Source organism: Hyperolius riggenbachi, chromosome 1, assembly GCF_040937935.1.
Source record: "Hyperolius riggenbachi isolate aHypRig1 chromosome 1, aHypRig1.pri, whole genome shotgun sequence".
Classification (NCBI taxonomy): Eukaryota; Metazoa; Chordata; class Amphibia; order Anura; family Hyperoliidae; genus Hyperolius; species Hyperolius riggenbachi.
In genome coordinates this window covers 120,057,152-120,069,275 of record NC_090646.1, presented here as the reverse complement: position 1 = coordinate 120,069,275, position 12,124 = coordinate 120,057,152, and the positions used below count along the sequence as shown (strand labels likewise).

At 45.7% G+C, this 12,124-nt stretch overlaps 1 protein-coding gene across 2 annotated transcripts in view; it reads right to left on the bottom strand.

Moving 5' to 3' along the window:
* The window catches only part of PGM2 (phosphoglucomutase 2), an 80,622-nt gene extending 68,836 nt beyond the window's left edge, over window positions 1-11,786 (bottom strand). Inside the window, exon 1 of one of the 2 annotated variants that reach the window (XM_068278438.1) lies at window positions 11,608-11,786. In XM_068278438.1, the coding sequence (XP_068134539.1) occupies window positions 11,608-11,694 (87 nt within the window). In that variant the 5' untranslated portion in view covers window positions 11,695-11,786. Of the gene's footprint in view, window positions 1-10,673; window positions 10,776-11,607 lie in introns of those variants that run through there. The other variant, XM_068278439.1, reaches the window with a different exon arrangement.
* Between the last annotated feature and the right edge of the window lie 338 nt (window positions 11,787-12,124).

Below are 12,124 nucleotides of genomic sequence, written 5' to 3'. Positions count from 1 at the left end.
AACTAGGATGGCTGATAAACGAGAAAAAGAGCCAGTTCAGCCCAGCCAGACGATTGACGTACTTGGGGGCAGTCTTCGATATGGTAGAAGACACAGTTTCCTTACCAGAAGCCAAGGCAAAGGACCTAGTACAGAAAGTGATATGGCTGTACCAGCAGAGATCGGTCTCAGCGAGGAGGTGTCTGCATGTTCTGGGAATCATGTCATCAGCGATACTCATGATAAAATGGAGCAGATGGCACATGAGGCCTTTGCAGAATCTGCTACTAGAACAATGGAATCATTATTCAATGTCACAATGCATCAGAATCTCAGCAAGAGTCAGGATGTCCTTACTGTGGTGGATGAACATCCGGAACCTTCAACGAGCCAACCAACTATCTCCCCACTGTTGGATCATGATTACTTCGGATGCCAGCAGATTAGGTTGGGGAGCTCACTACAAGGACTACTGGTCCCAGGGCCTATGGAGTCAGCCGCAAGTGAATGTGGTGTCCAATATTCTGGAGTTGAGAGCGGCGTTTATGGCAACACAAGCATTTGCGCATCTTCTGAAAGGAGGAGCTGTATGTCTTCAGATGGACAACAAGGCAGCAGTAGCCTATGTCCAGAAGCAAGGGGGAACGAGAAGTTGGTCTTTGATGAAAGAAGTAGCTCCCCTGATGACGTGGGCAGAGAAGAACCTGGTGGCATTGAGAGCGGTTTACATTCCCGGAACACAGAACTCTCAAGCAGATTTCTTATCCAGGAACCTAGTGCTGAACAACGAGTGGAAGTTGAAGACGGAGATCTTCAAGACATTGGTTCAGCGCTGGGGTCTGCCACAGGTGGATTTATTCGCCTCGGATGTGAATTACCAGTTGCCCAGGTTCTTTTCGAGGTTTCCCTCCAAGAGGTCAGAGGGAGTGGATGCTCTGACCCAGGCGTGGAAAGCATCTATGATATATGCTTTTCCCCCGACTCCGCTTATATTGAGATTCCTCAACAGGCTACAGCAGGAGAAAGTGGAGGCTATAGTAATAACACCTTACTGGCCAAAAAGACCGTGGTTTCCACGACTGATAAAGATGTCGGTGGCAGATCACTGGAAATTGCCACAGATAGCAGATCTTCTGACACAGGGGGAGGTGCGGCATCAACATCTGCAGAAATTGTCATTGACTGCATGGAGATTGAGAGGAGGAAGCTAATACAGGCTGGATTTTCTTCAACAGTTACAGAGACACTGCTTAAAGCAATGAAAATAATCATCGAATAATACTTACTACAGAATATGGAAAAAATTCATTGACTTTTCAATACAAAAGGAAACTAGTTATCTTTCCCCTTCAGTACCGCATGTGTTAGAGTTCCTTCAGACAGGCTTCGACATAGGTTTGACAGTAAGATCTCTTAGAGTCCAAGTGTCAGCCATATCAGCCTTGGTCAGTTCTCAGTTAGCTTCGCACAAGATGATTCAGCAATACTTTCAAGCCTTAATGAAGTTGAGACCTCCACTACAAAAGATTTGTCCGAGCTGGGATCTCCCTCTAGTATTGGAGTATTTGTCGTCAGACTTATTCGAACCGCCTCAGAACTGTTCAATATGGAATCTGACGAACGTAGCCTTTCTGATAGCCATATCTTCTGGCAGAAGAGTATCGGAAATCAGGGCTTTGGGTTGGAAGGATCCCTTCTTAACCTTTTTTCAGGATCGAGTGGTACTGAGACCAATGTCCCACTTCTTGCCAAAAGTGGTAACAATAAAACATCTGAATCAAGAATGGACCTTGCCGGCCTTTCCTGATGATGAAAGTTTTCCACGGGGACACCCATTGGATGTGTCAAGGTGTCTGAAACATTACTTGGACATGACAAGCACATTTCGGGACTCGGATCATCTTTTCATAAATCCAGCAGGACCGAAAAAAGGGAAAGAGGTTACTACCAGGACGATTGCAGCATGGTTAATTCGTCTGATTAAGTCTGCATACAGAGCCAGAGGGTCAGAAGTACCTTCCGGTACCTCAGCACATTCAACCAGGAGCATGTCCTCCTCTTGGGCAGCGGCAGCAGGGATCTCGCTGGTTAACATATGTAAAGCGGCAAACTGGTCATCGCCTAACACGTTTATTAATCATTATAGAGTGAATCCTGCCCTGCTGACCTCAGTAGAGTTTGGCAGAAGTGTTTTGTCTGCTTCTCATAAATAATTACTTTTTGCACCCACCCGATTGGTTTTGTTATTCTATGCAAATCCCAGCAGTATGCCGACATGGAGGCACCAGGGAAACAGGAAAATTGATACTTACCTTCGGTAATTTTCCTTTCCTGGTGCATCTCCATGTCGGCATACGTCCCACCCTTGTCCAGCGTGTCTGAGTTCTATATACGAGAATGCGTTGGAGGGGTAGGGCCCATATATTTATAAGAATTTGATTGGTCCTATAGGGGTTACAGGGGCGGAGCTAACCCAGCAGTATGCCGACATGGAGATGCACCAGGAAAGGAAAATTACCGAAGGTAAGTATCAATTTTCCTGTTTCTCTCTGTCTGAAAGAGTTAAATATTAGGTATGTAAGTGGCTGACTCAGTCAGGAAGTGACTACAGTGTGACCCTCACTGATAAGAAATTCCAACTACAACACTTTCCTAGCAGAAAATGGCTTCTGGGAGCAGCAAAGAGATAAAAAGTCAGTAGTTCATAGATTTTAGCTCTGGCATACTTCACTGAATGTGTCATTGAGCATAAACAATAAAACAGTTCAAACTTAAAAAGTAGATTTAAACATAAAACTTTGGAATATCTTTAAAAAAAAAAAAAATCATTTTTAGGAGAAGGAAGATAGATACAATCGTCTATTTCATTAGCTTATTTTCACCCAAGTTGGAAAAAAATGCCCATTTACTTTCCTGGGGCTTCTTCCAGCCCCCTGAAGTCTGCCTGGTCCCTTGCAGTCACCCCGCACTGCTCCATTCCTCCGGTGTCCCCCTACAATGCTGGATACACGGCCCTGTGTCACATGCCTCCTTCAACATTCTCCCGTAGTCGGGAGCACTCTGTGCTTCCGCAGTAAGCTAAAATTGCTACCGCCCATGTGTAGAACCCATCCAGTCGTGGGGGCGTGATAGTGGATGTGCGCGGCCGGAATACAGAGGGGCACAGCGGAGGAACAGAAAGAAGAAAGCAGAAAGAAGAAAGCAGAAAATAAATCATTTTTTGGAGTGCATGAAAACTGCGTAGCAAAAAAGAGTGCTATATGATTTTTTTTTAGCAATCTACCATTTTACAAAACTCCTGCACTTTTTTTTTTTTCTACAACATGTTAATCGCAGCATAACACACACACACTTTGTGAACAGAGAAAATCAAAACTGCAATATTCGGTGGGAAAATAGCCTTACAATACAAAATGTCAAAACATTTTACAAGGAAAAAAAAAAAAAAAAAAAAAAAAAAAAAAAAAAAAACACACAGTAAATAAAGCCTACTTTTGTATAAAAATATTTATCAAGGCGAGTTATAGTTCAGAAGTCTAACTTGTCGAGGTTGAATAAGTAAATCCCAGCATGAAGTATTATATTATGGCTAGCTTCCTTCCTGAAGTCTCTGTTATCTATATATGTATGGTACAAGAGAGTTAAAGGAACACTATGGCGAAAAATTGACAAATTTAAAACACGTGCAAAAATATAAAAAAGGTACTTTTTTTCTAGAGTAAAATGAGCCATAAATTATTATTCTCCTATGTTGCTGTCACTTACAGTGGGTAGTAGAAATCTGACAGAAGTGACAGGTTTTGAACTAGTCCATCTCTTCATGGGGAATTCTCAGGAATTTCTTTATTTTCAAAAGCACTTAGTGAATGGCAGTTGCTCTGTCCAACTGCCAAAAAACTGTGTAGCGAGTAGGGAAGCTGGCCAGCATCATTGTATAAATCCTTTTTAGGGAATATATTTATAAAGACTAAATCTTTATAAAGAATTCGCTTCTGTCAGATTTCTACTACCTACTGTTAGTGAAAGCAACATAGGAAAAAAGTAATTTATGGCTCATTTTACTCTGGAAAAAATATACTTCTTATTTGTCTATGTTTGCACATATTTTAAATTTTACAGTTTTTCACCATAGTGCTGCTTTAAAGGGAACCTTAACTGAGAGGGATATAGTGGGATGTGGGTGTCAAAAACACTCTCTAGTAAAAAGATACAGTAGACAAAAGTGGGAGCCCAGTGGTGTAGAATGTCAAAAACAATTGAACGTAATAAAAGTAAGATACTACTCACAAAGGTGGGTTGCAGAGGGGAAACCGACCACAGGAAGCAGGTGGCGACAACAAACCAGACTCCACTCGGGGTGGTCCCTAGGGACCTGGATGCGGTCGGTCTCCTTGGTAAAAGAAAGGGGACAGATATCCGCCGTGGTCGAAGCCACGTGTGGTCTGTCTCCACCCCTCAGACGGGTGAGGTAAGGGGGTATGATTGCACAATAAGGGTATAAGAGGCGCCCTGGTGTAATAAAAGCATCTAAAAGCAGCCTCAGGCTCCCTTTGCTGAATCTGTCATTTAGTTTGGCACTGTTATTGGCCTGAGGAAGCGGGCTCTGACCCGCGAAACGCGTTGCCTGTGCTACTAATAAAAACCTTTGTAAAATACAAGGATTTTTTCGTCACTGAGGTAAGCTACCTCAAATTTATTTCCCGTTTTTAAACTGCTTTTAGATGCTTTTATTACACCAGGGCGCCTCTTATACCCTTATTGTGTCTTAACTGAGAGGGATATGAGGTGGGTTTTAAAAATACTATTAGCACACAGAGGCTGGGTCTGCATATAATGCCCAGCCTCTGTTGCTATACTATATCTCACCCCCCCCCCCCCCCCCGCAGCGCTCTGCCGTGCCCCGCTAGCAAGCTGTTTACATGTAACCTGTCACTCTCCTCCGCCTCTATATCGCCGCTCCTCACCTGCATCCCTTCCCTCCCCGCTGAATGGAGGGAAGGGGCACATCAGAGCGACGGGGGGCTAGGGGGAAACAATATAGTAACAGAGGTTGGGCATTATATGCAGACCCAGCCTCTGTGTGCTAATAAGATTTGTAAAACCCACCTCAGGTTCTCTTTGGACAATACCAGTTGCTTGGCAGTCCTGCTGACCAGAGCAGGGACAAGGTCCTCCAGCACCCAAGGCGGAGACACCAAATTGCGCCCCTCCATCCCTCCCTCCACAGCTGTCACACACTGATTGCTATTAGACTAAGAGGGCCACAGGGCCCACAACCTCCCCAACACCTTAATATCTAGTTATCTGGCTTGCAGCCACTGCTATGTATCCCCTTCTCTTATTTATTTCTGCTTAATGCACAGCTGAATGAATTGTGCGCCCCCTCCTACACTGCGCCCTGAGGCTGGAGCCTCTCCAGCCTATGCCTCGGCCCGGCCCTGCTGCTGACCTCTGTGGTTGCAGTAGTGGCTGTATCACACACCTGAAACAAGCATGAAGCTAATCCAGTCTGACTTCAGTCAGAGCTCCTGATTTGCATGCTCATTGAGGGGCTGTGGCTAAAAGTGTTAGAGACACCGGATCAGCAAGAGAGTCAGGCAACTGGTATTATTTAAAAAAAAAAAAATCCACATCCTTTTCAGTTTAGGTTCCCTTTAAGTCTCTGCTATGTAATATATTGCAAAACCATGCCCTGCCCATTTTGGATGTTTTCTGTTTCAAGGCCCTCCGATAGCAGTCTGTAAACTCAAGGCTGGAAGCTGTGAGAGAGGCTGAAAGGGAGTTAATGTTCTCAGTTTCAGGGTCATGAAGCAGAAAATGCACAAGTAACGCTTAGCAGCAGCAATAAGGTCGATTCTCAATTGGATTGCTGATGAAATTTGATCAAACGGTGCAAAGAGGTACACTATTACTTGATCAATGTCTAAGGAGTGATGGATTGCTTGCCAGATCAGCCACTTCGATCCTTATGCTGCATACACACTTGAGATAAAAGTCTTTGGAAAAGGCAAGATCACAGACCAATTTTACCGCATTCCATGTAGTATGAGAGCCATACTCTACACAGTCTATTCTATGGAGCTGAACTCCCCATCAAATAAAATCTTTGCAAGATACTGCACACAAAGATGCCTGTACACATTCAAAAGATCATTATCTGCAAAAGATCTCTTCCTGCAATAGATCCATTCCTGCAAAATGCATTCATAGTCTATGAGATCTGCAGATCCTCATACACACCTTGTTTAACAGACTTCACCTGCATATCTGGCAATCATCTGCAGATCTGAAAATCCATCCTGGTGGATCTGATCTGCAGATGATCTGCAGATGATTGCCTGTTAAACCAAGTGTGTATGATGATCTGCAGATCTCATAGACTATGAATGCATTTTGCAGGAATGGATCTATTGCAGGAAGAGATCTTTTGCAGATACTGATCTGTTGCATGTGTACAGCATCTTTGTGTGCAGATTATTGCAAATATTTTATCTGATAGGAAGTGCAGCTCCATAGAATAGACTGTGTAGAGTATGTCTCTCATACTACATGGAATGGGGTAAAATTGGTCTGTGATCTTGCCTTTTCCAAAGACTTTTATCTCAAGTGTGTATGCAGCATTAGAACCAGAGCAGGATTATCCACCAGGCAACCTGGGCAGGTGCTTTGGCCTAGTGGGTGTCAAGGGGCCACCTGCCACCCAGGGGCAAGGTCAGGTTTTGGTGCCTAAAGGTCAGGTTTTAGCGCCTAAACTGCCATTCATTTTGCCGCCTTTTTAAGAATTCAACAAACTGCGCCTGGGGCAAGATACCCGCTTGCCACCTTCTCTAACCTCTCACTACTTCTGCTTACCAAAAGGACTACAAGGGGGTGCTAAATCGATTAACTTGTCTAGGGCCCCATTAAATCTTAACCCATCTCTGCTTACAGCCTGAGTCCAACTTTAGAAAAAAGTAATAGAAAGTAGATTCTAAATTTAGATTGTGTATACCACACTATCCCTTTTTTTCCAGTCTACTGTTACAGCAGTGAATCCATAGACAGGAAAAAATAAACGATGAGTGGGAGTGGGAGAACGGCTATGCTCAGAGCTAAAATGATGCAATTTTTTGCTGCCTAGTACACGACACGCATAAGGTTACAAACTTTGCCCTTCAGCTGCAAAGATGCCCGGTGACCACCAGATAGGAGGCGGAACTGTCCCAACAAGTGTGCAGTTCAGCCTTCCATGTAAAAATAGCCGGCCCTAGTATATTTTAGGGGACCCAGCAGGAAACCTCATGGGGAAATCCTGCTAATGCGATTGGGTGGACAGCACCCTCTTGAACTGCTAGGTTTCCGATAGGTTGTAGGAAACTACATCCACACCATTTAGCCAATCACAATACTTCATGCTGTAGAGCAGTGCTGTCCAACTTCGTGGGCATGGAGGGCCATTCTTTTTTTTTTTTTCCTGGCCACATTGTTTACTGCCACTATACTTATAATGTCCTTGACTTGTAATATACACACTGTCTGTCCTTGTATTGTTTTGGATTGTGTTTATTAAGCAACTGCCAAGACAAATTCCTTGTAGGTGCAAACTTACTTGGCGAAAATAAATTGATTCAGATTCTGGAGGGCCAACCCTACCCCCCCCCCCCCAAAAAAAAGAAAAAAAAATCCAGCAGCAGCTCCCCCATAAAATTCAATCAGATTGGCAGCAGATTAACACAAAATGCATTTAGATTGGCAGCATATTTCCCCACAAAAAAAAAAAAACAAAACAAAAAAAACACATTGGGCAACGTTCCCCCCTCTCTCCAATATACATTTATGTGGCCAGGAACCTGTAAATATCGATATAATCAACTCACCTGACAAATGACTCCTTCAGCGCTGAATTTGTCACGCAGCTCTGGCGGCTAAATCTCCCGCCTCACACTGAGCTGGCCTGTAATGAGTTCCGGTGATGGGGTTGGAGTGCGTATCACTCCGCATCATCACAGCAGTACTACAGCCAGCCCAGCATGGGCCAAGATCGCTCCACTGCCGCTCTGCCTTCTGGGACTCTGGAGAAAGAGCCAGCGGTTGGTGGGCCGCAGCGAGAGGCCTGGTGGGCCGGATGTGGCCCGCCAGTTAAACACCGCTGCTGTAGAGTATACTGTGATTGGAGGACTGCTCCCTATGAGGTTTCCGGCTGGGTCCCCTAAAGTAGACTAACACCAAACAGTCTTACTATTATACCAACATGTCTGTACAGCACTCATTGCTTGTAGGATTGAGCTCAATCTTGACAGGCTACACAAATGGTGCAGTGCATGTGTATGCACCTTCAGTGTCTTGCTCTCAGCTTGAAGCGGACCTGAACTCTTGTACAAAAGACAAGGAAAACAGAGAAATTCTACGCTAATATGTAAACACGGGAGGTTAACCCTTTCTATGCTTTCAGGATACCAGGATGTAAGCACTCTGTACAATCTGAGTAGGAGTTTTATAAGCTGTAGAAAATGAAATCTTTTTCTTTAAGGGCCCCTTCACACGGGCAACTGTCAAGTGGTGAAGTTACCACCTGTCAGCTGCTGTCCTGCATCAGCGCTGTACTGCACTCCTGCACCAGCACCCCCGAGAGTGAGATCAGCTCTGGATTCACCACCTGCCAGCTAGTCCCATGCAGGTGTTGGAAAAGTTGCCCCGCTATGGAGTCACATCTAAGTATTTCCACCAGGTAACATCAAAAGCTGGCATACATGGGGCTTGATTCACAAAAGCATGCTAAGTGTTAGCATGCCAGTGAAAAGCCCCTTAGCACGTGCAAACTGCCTCTTCAAGCGCTAATATGCGCATAAGAGTTTGCACGCACAGTGGCGGCTCCAGGAATTTTTTTTAGGGGGTGCTATGCAGGTGCTGGACCAATTTCCGGGGGAGCTGACGACCTGCGGCGCGCAAAGCGCGCCGCGCCAAAAATGGGTGTGGCTACAACCTGCGGCGCGCAAAGCGCGCCGCGTCGAAAAAATGGGCGTGGTCATGACCGGATGAGGGCGGGGCTAACTGTAATTTAAAGTGAACCCAGGGTGAGAGTGATATGGTGGCTGCCATATTTATTTCCTTTTAAACAATACTAGTTGCCTGGCAGCCCTGCTGATCTATTTGGCTGTAGTAGTGAACTGAATTACACCAGAAACAAGCCATGCAGCTAATCTTGTCAGTTCTGACAATATTGTCAGAAACCCCTGACCTGCTGCATGCTTGTTCAGGGTCTATGGTTGAAAGAATAAGAGGCAGAGGACCAGCACGGCAGCCAGGCAACTGGTATTGCTTAAAGGGAGATAAATATGGCAGCCTCAATATTATTCTCACCTCGGGTTCCCTTTAAAAGTGCAACGCAAAGACAGAGGGCCCAAGTTTTGGTGACCCTTTTCCCAGAAAATTCACATAATTGTGCAGGTTTTCTCAAGAAAATACACGTAATGTGAGCAGGTTTTCTCAAGAAAATACACGTAATGTGAGCAGGTTTTCTCAAGAAAATACACGTAATGTGAGCAGATTTTAACAAAAAACACGTCCAATGACCCCAATATGCACAATCGTTATCAGACATGGCCCCAATATGCACAATCGTTATCAGACATGGCCCCAATATGCACAATCGTTATCAGACATGGCCCCAATATGCACAATCGTTATCAGACATGGCCCCAATATACACAATCGTTATCAGACATGGCCCCAATATGCACAATCGTTATCAGACATGGCCCCAATATGCACAATCGTTATTAGACATGGCCCCAATATGCACAATCGTTATCAGATATGGCCCCAATATGCACAATCGTTATCAGATATGGCCCCAATATGCACAATCGTTATCAGATATGGCCCCAATATGCACAATCGGTAGCAGATATGGTCCCAATATGCACAATCGGTAGCAGATATGGTCCCAATATGCACAATCGGTAGCAGATATGGTCCCAATATGCACAATCGGTGGCAGATATGGTCCCAATATGCACAATCGGTGGCAGATATGGTCCCAATATGCACAATCGGTGGCAGATATGGTCCCAATATGCACAATCGGTAGCAGATATGGCCCCAATATGCACAATCGGTAGCAGATATGGCCCCAATATGCACAATCGGTAGCAGATAAGACCCCAATATGCACAATCGGTAGCAGAAATGACCCCAATATGCACAATCGGTAGCAGATATGACCCCAATATGCACAATCGGTAGCAGATATGACCCCAATATGCACAATCGGTAGCAGATATGACCCCAATATGCACAATCGGTAGCAGATATGACCCCAATATGCACAATCGGTAGCAGATATGACCCCAATATGCACAATCGGTAGCAGATATGACCCCAATATGCACAATCGGTAGCAGATATGACCCCAATATGCACAATCGGTAGCAGATATGACCCCAATATGCACAATCGGTAGCAGATATGACCCCCAATATGCACAATCGGTAGCAGAAATGACCCCAATATGCACAATCGGTAGCAGAAATGACCCCAATATGCACAATCGGTAGCAGAAATGACCCCAATATGCACAATCGGTAGCAGAAATGACCCCAATATGCACAATCGGTAGCAGATATCGCCCCAATATGCACAATCCGTAGCAGAAATGACCCCAATATGCACAATCCGCATCACCTGAAAAAGAAAAGAAAAACCCATTTACTCACCTACAGCCAGAAGACCTTCTTTCCCGACCTCCTGTCCCGAGTCCCGACCTCATTGTGGCGCGCAGCGCCCGCGCGCCCACGATCGTCTTCCTTCCCGACGTCACCACGAGACTTCCTGCCTGCATGCAGAGAGCAGGGCTACGGGAAAATGGCCGCCCGAAGTCTGCAGAACAGGGCTCCGGGCGGCCATCTTACCGTAGCCCTGCCTGCTGCTCCGTGCTGCCGGTGTGTGAACTGACTTGGCGTCTTTTAGACGCCTGAAGTCAGTTCACTCCAGGGGGTGCTTTGGGGGTGCTTGGACAATTCTAGGGGGTGCTCGAGCACCCCCAAGCACCCCCCTGGCGCCGCCCCTGTGCACGCATAAAGCTTCGTGGTTCGCATGCAAAGTTTTGCGTGCAGCGGTTCACATGCAAAATCAACCACTTTGCATGCTATATGCATGCGCGATAAGCATACTTTGCACATGAAGCGGCTGATTTTGCACACGAACGGTCCGTTTGGCGCTACTGCAGATATTTTTCTGACTGAGCCTCAAAAGAGGTTCTGCTGCAAATAACTTTTAAAAGACAAATAAAATGTACTAATATGCATGCAATCAGAAAGGTTCTAAATCCCCAGGCTAATGGCAAACTTGGTGATACTATGTGCTGGGGCTGCTCATTTCTGGCCATAAAAACAAGTCTGACAGCTTTACAACAGCTCTCCCATTCAGAAACCTCCATAGACAGAGGACCGACACACATCAAGCTCCTAACAAAAGCCCCGTAAAAAACAACTTTCAGCTCACCTTGGCAATGACAGGTTTACAGCACTGCAATATTGTGCAACTGGGGCATCTTAGGACTACAAGTCCCAGCATGATCTGCAATGTCTGGGGGTGTGATACGCATTACAGGATGAATGGGGGAGAGAAGCGGAGGTAGACGGGTCTCACCTTGTCCCACTTCAGCCACTCCTCTGCCGCCTGATAGAGCCGCGAGTCCCCGGAGGAAGCATTGTCACTAGTCTTGTCACCAGCCATGTCGCCGCTCTATCTGCCCGAGTGCCCGTCTGTGTCCCCAGCTACTAGTACTACAGCTAGAGCAGCCCGGGTGACGTCACAGCACCAGCTGACAGGTCACGTGGAAGGGGCTCGCCTCCCGCCGCTTCCGTGTTGTAGCAGCGCGCTGTGTAATTATTGCCGTGCGGGCAGGAAGGTAGCCAGGCGTGTGATTGGCCAGTTCACTCATGCTGAGTTCCTGTCTGTTCAATCCAGGAGACCCGTGCCTTCTGGGAGCTTTTACTTTCCTAAAAATCGTTACAATCTTACCACTTCTGTGTAATATAAAGAAGAACACAAGGTATCCATTCAAAATATACACAATTTTCCCAGGTGTGCAAGCAATTTCCATTCATAATGAATGGGAATCACTGCGCAAACGCTCTAAAATGCATGCACCCATGCGTTGCGT